Raw genomic sequence first — 19,310 nt, 5'->3', positions numbered from 1 at the left:
TAAGAAAAATTACCAAAGTTTTGGTAATGGGAAGCTTTTAAACTTTATTCAAGTACACAGTTTTCGAACAATGTGTGAAATTTTTTTTTTTTTCCTGTTCCAACCAGGAATGATAATTTAAGTTAAAAAATCATATTACTTATATATAAAACAAACAAATTTTAAAGCTAAAACTTTGAAATATTAAGAAAACATATTATTTAAAATTATAAGCGAATTAAATGCAATTAATATATTAATAACGCAATTAATATACCGGTTACTATCAACCCATAGGTCAACTCTGAACACCGGCCATAATAGTCACCATTGATTTAATTTTTACTTTAATAATTTGTTTGTCTAATGTAATTTTTAACGCATTCACTTTATAGTTATTAATTTTTATGAACCTTTGCTACATTACTTTAATTAATGAAATTATGTTCATATTTTAATATGTCCTACATTATGTACTTGATAGAGAATCAATTTTTAAATATTTATAGAGGTAAACAAAGAACCAATATGTAAAAACTGTAAGTTATAAAAGATGTTTCTAACGCTATATACGATCTAACTCTATTTACGATCTATCTCCTCAGTCTCTCGTGTGTTAAGTACGCAATGCAACAAATGCGCTGACAGATTTTTAAAAGTGTTGCAGCACTTATAAAATAATAATAATACTACAATTTTATATGCGAAATGGCAGCATTTTATATACAAAGCTTTCAGAGAAAAAATAAATAGGATATATCATAACAAACAGGAAAAACTAATCGTTTTAAATAACAGAAAGTGTTAATTGAGTTTTTTTCTCTCGCACTAGTGTTGTTATTTTAATTCTGTATCTATGTTCTACTATGTGCTTCGTACAGCATGTAAAGAATTATGTGAACTTTTAATTGATGCAGTTCTATTTTGCGTATAATAAAACTACTTATTTTAATGTCTCAAACTAATTACGAAATTTTTATAACTTTTTGTAGTCAAAAGTGGAGTTTAAAATAATATATTACGACATATTATCGATAACGTTACTTGAAAAATATGTGATTCCAAGCATGCAAGGTTTTATCCAAGCAGTAGTCTAAGCAGTTTTATCGTAAAGTATATATTTATAAGATATTTCTTACAGAAAATCAGAAATTTTATTTAAAGTTCATTCCTTCAGTTTCTATCTTGAGTTCTAAAAGGAAAAGCATCCATACGTATAAGAAAATAAGTTAGAAATAATTCTGCCTCAAGACGATATTAATTTAAATCCTTCTGCTAGGGCAGGACTTTTCTTCTGCGTTTAATTATTTTTTTAACAGAAAAACATAAATATTTGCTTGAATACATTATTGAATGCAAAAGGTTCTTTTTTTAACATAAAAGAATGTAAATATTGTTTCGCAGTTATAAAATTATTTATGAATTGAGTTTGAACCAAAGTAAAAGTAGTGAAAGTGCGTTTGTTTCTTTATTTATTTCATTTTGCGTAAATTTTTACGCAGATAGCATAGTAAAAGATCTCGTATTTTGTAGTGCGAAATATAAATATTGTATAAATATTAAATGGAACTTTAAAGCATTGAAATTTGGTTTACATTGAAATGCAAGATAGAGTATTCAAAAGACCTACAAGTATAATCTACAAGATATTTGTTATTTAAATTTTGATATTTAAATTCATTTATATATTAATTGATTTAAATTTTTAAAGCATAGTTAATTAATGAGCGTAGATATAAAAATAGTTTTTGACGTATAATTTTGTATCAATAAATATCAAAATGCTTAAAAAATTCCAAATATCAATATTTATGGGTTATTTCTGTATCTCGCTTTTTTAACTGATATATAAAACTGGATCAGAATTGCTACTGAAAATGTTTATTAAATTTCTATTATCTTGTTCAAATTTTCAGTCGTTAATAAAATACTTTTTATTTATCCACTCAAGTTCAAACACATTTTTTTAAACTTGTAAAGGGATGACACTTGATATTAATACAGTTAAAAAATTTGTAAATTTTTAATATGTGAACAAGAAATATTTTTAAAAATGTTCGTTGTATTTTTTAAATTTTTCTTTGTTGGCCTAAGTAGCGATTGAAAATTTTATTTAATTAATGATTCGTTAAATTAATAAATTATTAATTAATTAATTTTCAATCGTTAATAAAATACTTTTTATTCATTCATTCAAGTTCAAATACATTTTTTTTAAACTTGTAGTGGATGACACTTGATGTTAATACAGTTTCTTCACATATTACAAATTTTTTATTAAAACATTTTTTTTCTTGTATTTTAAAAATTTTTTGTTGTATTAAAAAAAAAAAATTGTTGACCTAAGTAGGAATTTAATTATTTTTTATATTACTTGTTTTTTTTTTTTTTTTTTTGATGATCTTGTATCTTCACTGCGTATAGTATTTATATTGCAATTTTATCTCTGACATGGGAGAGCTTTATGTTTTTACCGTGCTACTAAGACATCTTCTATTTCTTAAAAATTACTCAGAAATTCTGGGCTATGTATTAATTTATTAAAAATTAAATTTATCTTTTTCCCCTTTTAAACTACTTAGAGATTTCGAAAAAAAAATAAGTATTTGGGCGTGAATTATATTTCTGTTTTGAAATTCTGACTCTAAAATGATAACATTAAGAATTATTCCATAGGAATAAATAAATTAAATAATGTATTTGCATTCTTATGGCTTGAGGAAAACGAAATGTCATTTGCTTTTGAAAATTCCATACTATATATTTCATTATTTTTTTTTTCAATTTGTGTAAATACTTTATACATTAGTATAAATAATATAGTATTAGTTCAATATATTAGTATAAATATTGTATAAATATCAAATGGAACTTTAAAGCATTGAAATTTGATTTACATTGAAATGCAAAATAGGGTATTCAGAAGACCCATAAGTACAGTAATCTAAACCATAAAATAATATTAAAAGGGATAAAATTATACGAAATTTTGGTGAATGTTACTTTTTCATTTCGGCATTAAAATGCTTTCGAAATGCTACAGAGTAAATATCGTCGATTTTATGGTTCACTATAAATTCTTTTCTCCATCGTAGCGACTTTGATGGCATCCAGAATAATGTAGACAATTGTCCCGAAATTCCTAACAGCGATCAACTTGACACAGATGGCGATGGAAAAGGTGAAATATATCTTGAAAACTTTTGCTCTTTTAACAAATGTGAGATGTACTTTTAACTGAACATCTATAAATTTCCTCTCCAGGCGATGTCTGTGACAATGATAAAGATAATGATGGATGGATAGACAGCGATGATAACTGCCCTTTGGTTTATAATCCAGATCAGAAAGATACCAATCGTAAGTTTAATTTAGATATTTATTGAATTTATTTTGTAAACTTTAATAGTTATATTTTGAAATGTAACTAAGTTTTTAAGTCTCAACGATTTACTCTAATTAGTGAGATTTTCAATTAAAAATTTTCTACTGAGGAAAGTAATTTAGATAATATGTTTAAGTTGCTTGTTAATTTAATTCCAAAGTAATAATTGCGCTATTTACAGTATAATTATATAATGTGTAATTTAATTAAAACGTAATTTATGTCCTGTTTTAGCTCAAAATCTATTACTCTTTTTATTTTTAAACACGCCATTACTGTTGAAAGTTTAGTTTATCCGTTGATACCACGTTAAGTCATATATCAAAAGAATGCCAGTCTTTAATTAATTATGATTAATTCAATACAAAATTTGTACGTTATGTAGTCCTTTGAGCTTTCTGATGTGTGGATAGCAAACATGAGCTTGACATTTTGCTTAATTAAATCGTCCTATTGTTTCGTCTCGTTTGAAGTTGTATCTATATATCAAGAAATGAAATTCTTGTTATTTTGGGCAAGCTAAATTTAAGGTGAAGTACCCATTCGAACCCCACAAAGTTAAATCAAGTAATCAGAGTAAGTTTCAGAGCCATTCCTACTATTCGAAGTAACTATTTTCTTTTCTCACTTTCGTTTTAGGTAGGAGAATGACTCAATAAAACTCTGGCCAGAAGCCTTGTCAGCTTCACGCCACTCCTTGCCAGTCCGATCCCAAAAAGACTGGCTTTCTGAATTTTCTGGAGATAGGAGGAAGAGTGGTCGAACGTTCGTTGTTCATCGCGCTGCCCGCTTGAAGAAAGCTTAACTAGGAACAAGGGCCACCCAATTGGGATAGTGGTTAGAGTGACTTTGACTACTGCACCGAAACACGCCGGGTTCGAATTCTGGAGAAGGCACGGATGCTTGCAAATGTATGGTATGGTTGCGGTATGGAGCACTTTAAATATATGGCGAGCCGAATGTTCTCTCGTAAGGTTTGTGGCAGCGGAGAGGGGTTTGAGACCGTCGGACCCATTTCCCGGGGTGCTTTCTCTCAAAATCATACTCTCACCTATATGGTGCCCAAGACTCTTGCCAACGAAAGGCGTGACTTTGTATTCCTTAATCTGATAAATTTTGTGAGCTTGTTTTGATGATGAAGTCAGACAAGTGAGATTAGTGTCACAGCAACGCGCAGCATAGGAACAAGATTCGTGACCACATTTCCTCTTGAAACGAGGCTTCCAGAATGCATATCTCAACAAATGCTATAAGCGACTCATGAGGGTGTAATATTAAAGAAAAGATGCACAGGTTAAAAATGAATATTCCCAGATTTTGATTTAGAACTGCAAATAAAGATTATCCATATTTTGGATTATGCAATAAAAGACTAACCGCAGCCTATCACTATTCTTCCTAACATGGTTTCGGGAAGATTAACCTTTTGAGGCCGGAGCTTTGGTAGCAGTAAAAGCTACCAAAGGAAAGGACAGGGGATTTTAACTCTTTCGCATCGAAGTCGCCCCAAACGCCCGAGCATTCAGACATCGGCTGGACGCCCGAAACGCCTGAATAATTTCCTACCCAATGCTTTCCCCCATCACGTTACTGCATTACTCATTGCTTTCAGGTGTTCTTAAATCACATGTCAATCATTCTTTTGAAGCTACTAAAAGTAGCTTCCTTGTTTCCTTTGTTCCTTCCTTTCCTTTGTTTACTGTCAGTTGCTCTTTGTTCGGGCTTTTGATGCCCGAAGTTGCAATCCCGTCCCAAGCGGGAACTTCACACAGTGTCAAAGCGTCGAAGAAAGAAGTTCTCGCTTTACTTAAGTAAGGCTATTGTTAGCGCTGTAGTATTCAACTTGTCATGGGGGAAGGAAAAGCATTCCAGGAGAAATTCTTAGATACGGGCGTTTTCGATGTTTGGGGAATTGAGATTTTGCCCTCTCTCGATGCGAAAGAGTTAAACCAAATGCTTCCCCCCCTTTAAGAAATCCCCTCCTATTTGCAACAAAGATTCTTGTGTGTAGTTTAATGGATTCTCAGAGGGGTGCATCTATGTCGCAAAAGGATGACCTTTGAAAGAGGTAAGTGGTTAAAACCCTAAGGACGTCAAATTTGACATTTCACCCCACTTTTCAGCCTGGAAAATGGGGGGAAAAAGACATGGCCACTAAAGCGGACAACCCCGTCTTTTCAAAGAGAAAACTCCATGGCCACTATAATGGCCATTCCGTCTTCAAAAGGTTAAAGCAAATTTGAAGCCGGTTAAGAAAAGTTTCATAAAGAGATTTATATGCATCCATAGCAAGATTCATTGCCATGATAAACCAGGAAATATCCCAAGAAAATAACTCAGATATTCACAAGGAAACGAAACGACGTTCTTGTCTAGCGCCAAGTATGACATCTCTTATTTATTAGAAATACTAATGTCGAATTTCTATTATGTGTACCCTGCTGCAAAATGAGGAATGCGATGTCAATAGTTTCAAGAAAGAAAATTTGAGAGTTTTATTATCTAGATGTAAAAATAACATATGACTAACGTATAATAAAAAGAGATATGCAGCATAAAATTTCAGTTAATTTATAAAATTTCATTTAATATTTCAAGAGGTTTGCCGTTTTTGCTTTTAAAAATACGGTTTGATATACGCTTAGTGTCTCTTTGATGAGCCTCATTCAATATTTGGGCACATGACGGCGATTATTCGAATTACTTATTTTATTATATAGTGTGTATCTCACTAACTGAACTGGATTCATATTTAAAATTCTATATTTGTAATGAATCTTTCAATTTATAACGTATGAATCAATGATTAATGCTTCAAGAAATACAAAAATATGATTAACATCATCATTTATTCTCAGAATAATTGAGCCCGACTCTTTGATTTTACCAACAGGCACTGGAGTCGGTGATGCCTGCAGAACAGATTTTGATGGTGACGGTGTTCCTGATGACAAAGACGTCTGCCCAGACAACAGAATGGTATACGCTACCGATTTCAGAGCATATCAAACTGTGGTTCTAGATCCGGAAGGGGATTCTCAAATTGATCCTCATTGGGTAATTTATAATCAGGTATGGTTATTTACAATCAGGTATTGATTAAACAAATTACTCATTGAAAGATAAATTTTGTTTTATTTCAGAAGTTGAGACTGTCATACACGTTTCGCGAAAATTTGAAAACAGTTACGTTTGTTATAGTCTTGATCATGTAGAGTTCCTCACTTTGGAATTCTAAGTTAATGTTGGAAATGAAGAATCTAAGAACTGATAAGCGAATAATCGCTTGAGTTCGGTGGCAAGAAGCAACAAGATTGAAGTGTAACTAACCCTTTATTATTCCAATAAGATTTAACAAAACTCCGCCTGGAGTGTACAAGGAAAGCCCGCACTTGGACTTGAACTTAAAAGACTAATAATTAAACTAAAACTAAAATTAACTAAAGAAGTATAGCCGAAGCTATCAAGGTTCAAATCGAGTTGGCCTCTTAACTTATTTGACTACGAAGCTTAGCAAGGGCCTGAGTACGGCCGAGCGTAATAACAGCTTTGAGAGAGAGTGGCCAAAAAGGCAGACGCGCGTAAATCAGAAACTCTGATTCTCTCTGACTCAGTAAGTAACTTCGTGGTTTAAATACCGCTGCTCCTCATTAAATATTCAGCAAGATTCCAAAACTACGTTCTAGCCGGAAGTAGTAAGTTGAAGTTAAGAATTTGACATTAAAGGAAATTTAACTTGAAATTTAACTGATAATAAAATTAACATAATCCTTACAATCAATAATACCGTAGCTATGGTTTTATAAATTTTTAGCATGATATCACATGATTCGATATACTCATTATCTCGAAAGTGGTTGTAGCTGCTTGCGAACCAAGACTATTTCTTAATAAAGGATACCTTTGGTGGATGGAACTTTGACAGGAACTGATTTATGCTTAAGGTGGAAGGAGAAGCTGGAAGTTTCACAAAATACGTATATTCAGTACGTCTCATTGGAAATCAACATGTTCCTAGAAAACTGGGGATTTAATTTTGTCCTGCAAAATGTAGATTTTAAGTTTGAGGCTTTTTCAACATTTTTATTTCATTTAACAGAGCAATGCAGTGTACGCTTGCTTATCTATCATTCTTTTGATTAAGTTAAAATACTGTTTCAAATGACATCGTATCGTACTGACATGTAAACTTATGCAGAAAAAACATTTTCATTAGTAATTAAAGGGCATAAATCACAGAATAAAACTTTCTTCATGAACAATATGCTGGATAGTTTGTAAAACTTGATACATTTGTAGGGCTTCATACCGGGTTTTTATATATATCTTTATATTTTGGCTATTACAGTAAGTAAAGAACAGAACTATATTTTATTTTATATCAAGTGTAGCTTTGCGATCCAAGTTATAAAAAAGAATTACATTAAAAATTATTTTATCTACATTCTATAGGTCACTATATTATATTATTAAAAAGATCTGTCGATTGTTCGTAATTACCCTTTGATAATCGAATAAAATTCGCAAATCTTAACGCAAAGCTACAAACGTCTGAAAACTTGCAATTTTTAGAATCATAGTTTTTAGATGCAATAAAGTAATTAACACATTTTTATGCTATATTTTCTGTTTTCCAAACTTAAAATTTCTTATCTTTTTAATTCATTAGGGAGCAGAAATTGTCCAGACGATGAACAGTGATCCAGGATTGGCTGTAGGTGAGTCTGATATATTTGCAAGCATTATAAAAATCTAAAGCTTAGGTTTCAATTCTTGATGTAGGAAAAAGGAAGTTCAAAAGATTATTTATTATCCTACTCTAGTCCGTCTACTCTAGTGCCATAACGTTTGTTTGTTTTGTTGTTATTAAGTAAAAAAAAGAACTGCAATTTGATAATTAATAGCCATACTCACACTGCAGATATTTTTCATACACTACATTGCTTTCAATAATTCGAAACTGAGTGGAATGCAAATATTATCACCCGCATATTATTGATAATCATCGAGATCCCATAGAAAGAACGTGAACTAATAATACACATGTTCACTACTGCTATCGAAATTAATGAACGATGCAAATCTATACAGCAGTGAGTGATGTAGTAGTGAAATAGAAGCGTTGAAACGTTGTTGGTGTCTTCGGGAGTTACGAAACTTCAATCCGACTTGGAAAACCGAAAGAACTGACAGGCTGATATCGTCGATGCCTTCCATATATGGTGAAAACATACCCGGAGCCTTTTCTAAAGGTGTCCGCCGATAACATCGCGGCAAAAACATCGTGGACGTAAACGTCGCGGAGAAAACAACGCAAGGCGAAAACGTCGTGCTACAAAACATCGTGGGAGAAAACATCGCAGTTCTAAAACATCGTGGTACAAAACATCGTCGTCGAAAATAAAGCGGTTCAAAAACATCGCAGTTTAAAAACATCGTCGTCGAAAATATCGCGGTAAAAAATAAAAGTATCTACATATCATCGCATGACGATAACATCGCAGACATGCTTTTTTCAGGCATGCTTTAATAAGTGTAAGTGGATATTCCCATAATGATTTGTGAGCGCAAGGTGTAAAGAAGGATAAATTTTACTTTCACATATTTTATTAACTAATAAATTTTTGCTGAAAACGTAAAAAGGAAACTTAAGCATAGAAAATTAAATGTAACTTATAGATTATACTTTTCATGAAATATTACCAGTAAAAACTTTATAAAAATGATTTATTAATGGCCTTTGTTAGTTAACTATGTCGGTTTAAAATTCTATTAAGTGCTATAAGTTGCATTAATTTTTTATGCTTAAGTTTCCTTTTTATTTTCTCAGCAAAAATTTATTAATTAATAAAAAATATGAAAGTAAAAATTATCCTTCTTTCCATCTTGCGCTCACAAATCATTATGGGAATATACATTTACACTTATTAAAGCATGCCTGAAAAAAGCATGTCTGCGATGTTATCGTCATGCGATGATTTGTAGATACTTTATTTTTTACCACGATATTTTCGACGACGATGTTTTTAAACTGCGATGTTTTTGAACCGCTTTATTTTCGACGACGATGTTTTGTACCACGATGTTTTAGAACTGCGATGTTTTCTCCCACGATGTTTTGTAGCACGACGTTTTCGCCTTGCGTTGTTTTCTCCGCGACATTTTCGTCTGCGATGTTTTTGCCGCGATGTTTTCGGCTGTAACCTTTCTAAAACCTGAAGTTACAAACTTCAGTCATTTTAGAATGCCAATTTTTTTATGCCAGCTTTTTTGCCATTTCTCGAGAATACTGTGCATTTAGGTTCCATGGCTGAGCGCAGCTTGTAGTCAAATGTCTATCGCTATAGTGGCATAAAATGCATCGCCAGTTGACATTTGAGCAATGAAAAAAACATCTTGTGAAGTAACGAATTACGCGGTTAGATGAACCTGTAATTGCACGATTACTGCTAGAGTAAAGTTATTTACCAGAGCATTTTATCCCCATTGCGAAATTTTGCGTTGAAGAAATTCTCGCTGAAGCCGGGAACGTGAAAAATGAGCAATAACTCTCGCCGGGACTCGAGCCTGGAGCTCTCGAATATGTGCCGAGTGTGCTGCCGTTACACTACGAAGGCATGGTGGAAGGAGGGAGAAAATACCTTATATACTCCCCTTTTTTAAAGGGCGACTAAGGATTAGGGGACCGAATCACCAAATACTGCTGGTGACAAATTATCGTCTACTACCTTTCATTTGGGGCGCGACTGTAGATTCATTAGGGTTTTTGATGCTGGAGGCGTGAAAAATGTGCAATACCCTCGCCGGGACTCGAACCCTGGGCCTCTCGTTACTCGTCGAGTGTGCTACCTTTACACCACCACGAAGGCGTGCCAGAAGGAGGAAAAAAAATGTCTCATAAATGTTTGTCGCCGAAGCCCTGAATGCCGAACCTATATTAGACAATTCCAGTCTGCCTAATCTAAGGCCACAGTTCCTAACTAAACCATCTCTCTTTTAGCATGACAAAACTTCTATTCATAAAGCACAAATTATTGTTAAGTGGTTTGAGGAAATGAGGGGGAATGAGCTCAAGGACTTACCTTGCACTCAAAGACTTCTAATTCAGTTAGGATATTATTGAATACATTGAAATTGTGTGTATACACATGCACGTGCTAAAAAGTTATAAAACAAACTAAAAGTGCATGTTCAGAAGTCAAACAACAAAAATCAGCGTCATATTTTCAAAATTTTCACAGGACTAGTTTCGATGGTTTTACCGAACCACCATCCTCAGCTGCAAAACCGCAAATGAAAAAAAAAGTTTTATTATTTTTTTTACATTTTTTTTTATTTGCGGTTTTGCAGCTGACGATGGTGGTTCGGTAAAACCATCGAAACTAGTCCTGAGGAAATTTTGAAAATATAACGCTGATTTTTGTCGTTTGACTTCTAAATTAGTATTTGTTCGGCGTGTTATTGTGTCTTAATTAAAAGTGCATGCTTTGAAACATTTTTTCAAGCCGAATCATCTTATAAGACGCTATTTAGAAAATGTAGCATATATGTAAACTTAACTTATTTTACTTATTTTCAGTGCATTTTTATTTATAGGTTTCCATGCCTTTGGTGGCGTTGATTTTGAAGGCACATTTTTTGTTGACACAGAAATCGATGATGATTACGTAGGATTTGTTTTCAGGTGAGTTCATAATGTTGTTTATATGGATTAAACACATGCTAGTGTAAAATGTAAAACTGAGTGAATAAACCACCTCATATTTGCGTAGCTATGAAATAAAACTATTGTACTTTTGAGGCTGGTTGACGCAAGAGCTTTCTAATCAAAGCAAAAAAATATTTTGCAGGTGAAAATGATGAATCTATATCAGTAGGAATCGAAATTATTAAAATTTTATTTAGAATCTTTGCCAGTACAAGACGCAGATTCTAAACGAATGTGTATCAGTTCTAAATAAAACTGTATGGGTAGATGTTTTCTTAATTTTATGTTCATAATAATGAATATTATAGCTTATATGTATAATATGGTTAAGAAATATATGCTTACGAAAACAGCGAAAACAATGTTATACCGCCATTTCTAGAAAATTTCCCTTTTTTTTTAAATTTTGCTCACGAGAAAAGAATTTAAAAAAAAAACAAAACGATGAAATTTGGATATTTTTTAAAATTTTGTACTTGTACCTTATTGTGCCCAATCTTTTACTTATTTTCGTTGGAAATGATAAATAATTACTCTTAAATATAAGACAAAATTGAAATAATTCCTTTCTGACAAAAACCATGATTTAAGTTTTTAACAATGCAATGATTTAAAGAAATAATAGCGTTACATGTAGGAGAAAATTAATAATTTAGAATGATTCTTACTAGCAATCTGAAATATGCAAAACTGTTTAGTTTGTGCTTAACGTTATGTATAATGAAAAAAGAACTAGCTTTACCTTATGAAGTCCTCCATATAATTATTAGCCCAAAAGGGCGTTAGACCCAAAAGTGCTATTAGTCTCAAAATGGCATTTTGAATAGTTTTTTTTATCCTGCGTTGGTTCACTTCTCAAACTGTTGGCACTAAATATTATCGCCATGTGTTATATTTAAAAAAACTGAACAATAAAGAATCTGAATGAATTCATGAATGTTTCTCGCATTGGAAAAAAACAACGGTACTTAAAGCCCTCCAGTTTTGAATAATGTAGTCCTCCAACCGCACATGGACACTTAGAAGCCCGAATTTTGAATCTGTTTTTGTAAAACTTCAGCAAACTTTTAATTAAGAAACATAATGATTTCAAAGCGAGCAATAGCAACACTTTACGAAAAAAAAATATTTTCACAAAACGTTAGAAAAACGTTCTTTTGTCCGTAATTTAAAATCTGAAAGCTTTCAGATTTTCTTTTTTTTTTTTTTTTCCTTCTCCTATGAAACAGCTTAAGAGAGTATTCTCATAATGAAATAATATAGTTTAAATTAGCAAAGAATTTTTAAACATTTTAAAAGTATCAAACATCTTTCGCATCATGGAGGAAAATTTACATATTATTTTAACCATGCTATTTTAATTAACAGTATTAATGATTTTCTATAAAATGAGTCACAAAGTTTTTAAATGTGATAACAGATGTCTTCGTTTTAATTGATAAAACTGAATTAATATGCGCCGGTTTATATCAGACTTTAAATACCGAATAATCGTCTTTAAAATTTGAATACAAACTCAATAAAGGATTACAAAATTGGCTGAGTTCTATTTCTCGTTAATTCAGAAGTTACAGAAACAAATTAATTAGTTACGTTAAACCAAGTGTTTTGAGAATCTCTAATTTTCGCATCTAAATACCTTAACTGCAGCTTGAAATTTAAATCTCAGAATTAGCACGTTTCAGCGATAAACCCAGTACTTTCTTTAAATTGCATTTGAGTTCATGATTAAGTTATCCCTGCTAAAGTGGTGTATATTTATTTCAAATATTTTAAAAGATTTAGTTAATGTAGGAAATCCCTAAGTACCATTTTGCAATCATTTCTTTATATATATGAATAACAACATTAAGTTGCTATATACTTTTAATGCAATGAATAATGATACAATGCTATATTTAATATATAAAGGACTATATATTTTATTCAAGTTTATTCTCTCTAATAATTTAATGGCATGAAAAAATGAGCTATGTCATCAGATCCATTCTAGAATATCTGAGTGACTATATTAGATACAAAGGTATAGATTGTTTTGTTTTTAACGGATAATAAATCTACAGTCTACGCAAGAAAAGGGGGAAGGTCAGTTTATAAGGTACTTCTCCCACTTTCCTAGCGTGCCTTCGTGGTGTAGTGGTTCTGCACGCTGGGCGGTATTTCACAGATCCGTGGTTCGATTCCCAGCGAAGGCGGTTGCATATTTTTCACCTTTTCTGCCTCTAAAAATAAATCCTAATGACTCTCTATAGTGGCGGCCGAACTAAAAGGGTTGTGGATGATGATTCTGCACATCCAGGATTTGGCGACTACGTCCCCTAAAACCCTAGTCGCCCTTTAAAAAGGGGAGTATATAAGGTATTCCTCCCACCTCCCTAGCGTGCCTTCGTGGTGTAGTGATTCAGCACGCTGGGCCGTTATTCCAGAGGTCCGTGGTTCGATTCCCGGCGAAGGCGGTTGCATATTTTTCATCTTTTCTGCTTGCAATTAACCTAATGACTCTACAAGTTCTATATCCTCCGTTCTTACTCGGCTGGTTGACGAAATCTAACCTACGTTTTTCATGTCTCGAAAGTGCGACTTAGGGTATATATTAGATTTATATATAGCAATTGTTATATATAAATTAAACATTAGTAAAATCATTGATATAAAATCGGATTTTTTTCTAAAATGATACACGGAATTTTTTTTCGTATTTCGATTCTAGAACTCAAATTATGCCAAAGCGCCAAGTATTGTAAAAATCGCACAGTATTGTAAAAATCGCACGAGTAGTTTTTTAAAAATTAGCTCTTAAATTCTAGCTCCTCAGTGTTAATTGAATTTAGTATATATTTATGAATATTTCTTTTTTTTATTAAACTTATTTGATTCCTTCTTTCACATTTCAAAATATAGGTATAGTCCAAACAAAAGTCGCAGAAATTTTCTGATTTATTTTTAAAATATGTATTTTTTAGTAATATCTTTATAAATGTTTCGAAGAAATTTTTGAATTAAAACTTATAAAATTGTTACCGTCACCTGAAAGATGATGTATTTCTAAGCATACTTGCAAAAAATTTGTTTTTTCATTCAAAATTTCCCAACATACACACGAATTTATAAATTGGAGGTTTCTTAAATTTGGCATATTTGTTACAAACGATAACGCCAATTGTGGTTTAAGCACTTTGTTAAAATTATGCGAAAGAATGAGCCCGGCACCTTTTTTTCCGCTTGTGCGCAATGAAATGGAAAGTAAAATAGCTTCTGTAATTTATGAATTTCGCCAAGTGAATTAAAACTGATAAAAGTGCACCAAGATATTTTTTTTAATTTCTCGGTACGTTTTTCGCCATGATTAACATAATTGAATATTTAGATATAATTTGAGCCGTAGTAGAATTTAAATATGGGAAAAATTAGTATGTAATTTTTTAAAAAAAATCCGATTTTGTGTCAAAACACCTGTGTTAGAACAACGCTAAATTTAAATCGAATAGATATCCCAAGTTGAGTTTTTGAGATATGAAAAACACAAAAACAATTTTCGTCAGTCGACTCAATAGAACGAGAGATATAGAACCTTTTAGCCCAAAGGGGTTTGCCCAGGAGGGCTATTAATTTCGTTTTTGCATTTTGCATTGTTTCACTATAAACGGCATTTCACTTTTCGAATTGTTCCCACCAAATATTAGAGCCCTGAATTATAATTAAGGAAATTAAATGGTGCCTGAATGTATGTATGTTTCTCGCACTGTGAAAAAACAACGGTACATACATACATCAAATTTTGAATAACGTAGCATCCACTCGAATATGGGAATTTGGAAGCCCAAATTTGGAATTTGTTTTATTATCTATTTCATATTTTGTAAAACTTTAACGAATTTTTTGTTAACAAACTCAACGATTTCAAAGCGAGCAATGGCAACACTGTACAGGAAAAAAAAAAAAAAAAAAAAAAAAACCATTTTTATGTCCAACACGCGAGACTGTGTATAGGAATTTCTAAAGATATCCACTTTTTAAATTGCTTTGGGATATTGATTTTGAACTGAATTTTGTGGTTTAAGTGCGAAGAATATGATATTTAATAAATGAAGATAACTCACAAAACGTTAAAAAACAACCCTCTGGGCGTAATGTAAAATCTGAAAGCTTTCAGATTTTTTACTTCCTTGTACGAAGTAAAAAGGAAGTATTGTAATCGCGAAAAGTTTCAGGCAACATATTTCAACGAAAATATCCATTTTGACCGCTATCGAATGCAATTTAACAATGTTTTTGCGTGATATCTGTACGTAAGGACAGAATTAAAGACTCCTTTCTCAAAAAAAAAAAAAAAAAAAAATTATAAAACTGCTTTAAAATTAATTCTGAAGAGAATTTTTCGTGGCGTCTGCGCGTACGTACGTACGTATCTCGCATAACTCAAAAACGAATAGCTTCAGAACGTTCAAATTTTGTATATAGGACTGCTATAACATGTAGATGTGCACCTCGTATTTTGGTTGCAATCGGCCGCACCAAACGTATATAAATATATTTATATATATCCACTCTATTACCCGGCTCAGTGATCTCAGTTTCTTTACTCTTATATGTTTGTAAATTGTACATTTTTTGCTTTAAAAATGATTGAATTATGTTTTTCTTATCTACCGGATAAGGTTTTTATGTCTTTCGTAAATCTGGAAGCAATATTTGTACAATTTTCAACAATTTAAAAGCTGTTTAAGTGCAGTTAAGTTTTAAATAACATGGCGGACATATTTGTTTACATTTGAAACAGCAGAATTGTAGATTTGTTGCCAATCTAGAAAGACTAAGATTCGGAACACAAAAATAACGCCTTCATTTATTATTGCGAATTAAATCATGCTTAATCCTTTCTGGAATTTTTTCGAGGAAATAAGTGTTTAAGGTTTACTTCGTAATTTTTAATGCAGATATTTTGAGTTTTTATGTATTTTTGCCTTGTCGCGAAGTGAGAACTGAATTAATTGAATGAGAAATACTAAATCGTGTGTGAAAAACTGTTTCTTTTTCTGTTTTGTTTGCTTAATTTCTTTCATACATCGTTTTAGCTTTATTATAGTATTTGAATAAAAAGTGTGGCAACGATAATTCTTCAAATGATATAAATTTTGTGCATTCAGAGTGTCGTTATAGTAAACAAATAAAGTGAATTTTAAAGAGTGCATTTATTCTATTGTGGTTTATGCGCTGTCGACGAAGTAGATTTAATTCAATCCAATCAATTTAAATGAAATTCAAGAAAAAAATACGTATAATTTAATATTCCGTACAAGGAAGTCATGTGGTGTACACATCAGATTTTTTTTTCAGAGTATACCTCTTTGTTTAAGAAGTTCATTAAAATATCAGTTCACGTGAATTAAATTCGCGGTTTTTAAATTTGGCTATTGCAGTATATTTGAAGTCTGATGTTGCAGTATTCGAATTTGTCTGTTACTCTTTAAAAGAAATCAGTGAAGTGACATCTTTTGGAACAGCGTAGTTTTGGTTACAATGCAAATGGAATTAAAATATGTTTCAATAGTTCTGCAAGATATTGCATTTTGTGGAAAGAAAGATAAGATTCTTGAATAAGAAACAGATCCCTCTCATCCAATATCCACCTTAATTTACAGATTTTCAACTCTTTACAGTTACAGTGTTTTTGCTAGATGATTCAGATCGATAATCTGACTACCAGTGTTTTATAATCAATAATAATTAAGCTAGAAGATAATACGTTTAATACAATTACCTTACATATACCACTCTGTCTCTAAGGGCAAACATAGAATCAAATTAATTGCTAAAATTCTAAGACTTGTATCATTAACTTGCATAGTCACGATTTTCACATTTAACTATAGAATTATATTACAAACAAGGATACGTATTTTTCATTTTACCCTGAAAGAATCTTAAATTGCTAATTCATAGTTTCATGATTGCATAGAAAGTCAAATGTGCTTAAAAGATAGAAATTTATCTACTTACAATATACTTTGTGATCTTCTTGAAATTCAATTTTTCTTTGTATTTGATTATTTTTCTTAACGAGAAGAACGAAGAATATGTTGTAAAGTGCCAACAGAAACAAATATGTTTAAAATAATTGAGCTGTTTAACGTAGTTTGTGTGTAGAAAGAAAGAGGCCAAAGACGGGTAAAAATAGAAATAAAAATTAAATTTTGCAACTGAAGCCTCCAAATGGTCAAAAAAAAGCCATAGATATAAATTTTGAAGTTTTATTAGATATATTGAATGTCCTGTTTTCGTAAAGAATCATTATTTAACAATCTCCTAGGATTTCATTTATTGCTTTATGGTGCTGCTCCCTTGAAGAAGAAGCAATAGACCTATTAACATTCTTTTTTGCAAAATTTTTGGACTTAGCTATCTTACATTGTTTAGTACTTACGCATTAACGCAACCCCCTTCAGTCACCAAATTTTCAGAGTGTGCCGCACCCTGGCAACCATTCCCATAATCATTCTTCGATCCAACCGCGGACCTCTGGAATACGCGCCCAGCGTGCAGACCACTACACCACGAAGGCATGCCAAGAAGGCGGGAGAAATACTTTATATACTCCCCCTTTTAAAGGGTGACTGGGGTTTTTAGGGGACTCAATCGCAAATTTCTGAGTGTAGAGAATCATCATCCACCACTTTTTTAGTTCGGGCGCCACTGTAGAGTTATTAGGTTTTTTTTTAAAGCAGGAGTCGTGAAAAATGAGCAACGCCTTCGCCGGGAATCGAACCGCCGACCTCAGGACGCGTATTCTATGATCACTGGATCTGTCTACAACTTGAGCGAACAATATTAACTCAAAAAAAAAAACCGGTATGGACAGCCATCACAACTTACCGGAGAAAGCCATTCTGTGGTCCTCAGTTGGTGGGCGGGGGAGTCCATTTGACTTTACTGAAAGGGGACAAAGCTTCAAGGAGCTTTAGACCAATCTTCAGACGAGTGACGAAATTTATAGCGCGCGCTGGCTGAACTTCTAGGAATATTCTCCAATTATTTCACTAACTCACACGCTGCATTTGTAGTTCGAAAAAAATTGCACAAAACAGTAATATGACCAACACGCAGTGTGTTATGTGAAGGAAAATCCCGTTTTTTAACGTGAAAGTTAACGCAGGAATTTAGAGCTAAGAAATAAAGAGTGATATGGGATACCACGAAAGCAATGGTTAATAGATAAGAGTAAATGAATTAAGCTTACTTCAAATCCTTTTAGAAATAAACAATTTTAATCATTTAAATTTATAATATGATTAATTTGCATTACAATCTAATAGCAAACTAATTTCTTTTCTTTTTTTTTTTTCTTTTTTTTTTTTTTTTTTTTCCCGATGCTTACATTAAAACTGTTTTTCCGCAATTTACAGTTACTATTGGAAAAATATTTTTTTAAATAAGAAATTACAAAGAAAATATTTCTTTCTTAATATTTCTTCCCTTTTTATATTTTCTTTTTCTATGAAAATTATTTCTTTCAGGGAAAGAAATAAAATTCATTCGCTATGGCCGATTGCTGCTTCATTAGACTATCACACACCATCAAAATGCTTTATTTTAAATAATTTATTCTATAATTAACACGAAAGAAAATATTTTTTCAATATAAAATATATAACCAAAATTAAACTGATCTATCCTGTATGTGTGATTAATTCGTTTTGCAATTTTTGTCACAGAATTATTAATACCTTTTTTTTAATATTACATTGCTGTTATTTTAATTTTTTATATATATAAGAACTGCTCGGTTTAAATATTCTTCCTTCTCAAAAGATTTTATTCGGTGAAAATAATTAAAAGATAGTAATATTTTCACAATGCAAGTACTAAAGTCTCCTGCAGTTGAAGTCCTTGTCAAACCAGCGTTTCGACACATTTTAAATAGAAAACTAATAATAATCAATATCTTTTTTACAATATAAAAATGAGAATGCTATTTAAGTTTGCAAAGAAACAATGGTTTTTTTAACACTATAATAGGTTACAAAAGTACTATTCCATGAACAAACCCTCAGTCTTATAGCATTGTTACTAGTCTTATAGCATAATACAATAATAATGCAGTATAATTCTGCTAACAAGCCTACCAGCCGCCGAGCGGTAGAGTCGCTGAACGCAGGCAGTTTGGTCCGAGGTTCGAATCCCGCGAACGAGCTGGTCGGCGTTTTCGTGGCTTTCCCCATGTGTAACGTGTATACGAGC

General features: G+C 31.9%; 1 protein-coding gene and 1 non-coding gene across 2 annotated transcripts in view; both read left to right on the top strand.

Annotated features, from left to right (window-relative positions):
• Nucleotides 1-19,310, top strand: part of LOC118205901 (cartilage oligomeric matrix protein-like) — a 242,136-nt gene that overhangs the window by 198,902 nt on the left and 23,924 nt on the right. The window contains exons 17-21 of the mRNA XM_035378174.2: nucleotides 3,075-3,160; nucleotides 3,244-3,339; nucleotides 6,258-6,436; nucleotides 8,034-8,082; nucleotides 10,961-11,048. Of these exons, the coding sequence (XP_035234065.1) occupies nucleotides 3,075-3,160; nucleotides 3,244-3,339; nucleotides 6,258-6,436; nucleotides 8,034-8,082; nucleotides 10,961-11,048 (498 nt within the window). The remainder of the gene's footprint in view (nucleotides 1-3,074; nucleotides 3,161-3,243; nucleotides 3,340-6,257; nucleotides 6,437-8,033; nucleotides 8,083-10,960; nucleotides 11,049-19,310) is intronic.
• TRNAN-GUU (transfer RNA asparagine (anticodon GUU)) lies at nucleotides 13,455-13,528 on the top strand. Its single transcript has one exon. It is a non-coding gene; the product is annotated as a tRNA-Asn (tRNA).

This window comes from Stegodyphus dumicola, chromosome 6, assembly GCF_044657685.1.
Source record: "Stegodyphus dumicola isolate Sdum_Otavi_A_Nest chromosome 6, ASM4465768v1".
Lineage (NCBI taxonomy): Eukaryota > Metazoa > Arthropoda > Arachnida > Araneae > Eresidae > Stegodyphus > Stegodyphus dumicola.
Note: the sequence above shows the minus strand (reverse complement) of the source record. Positions and strands in the feature narration are given on the sequence as shown.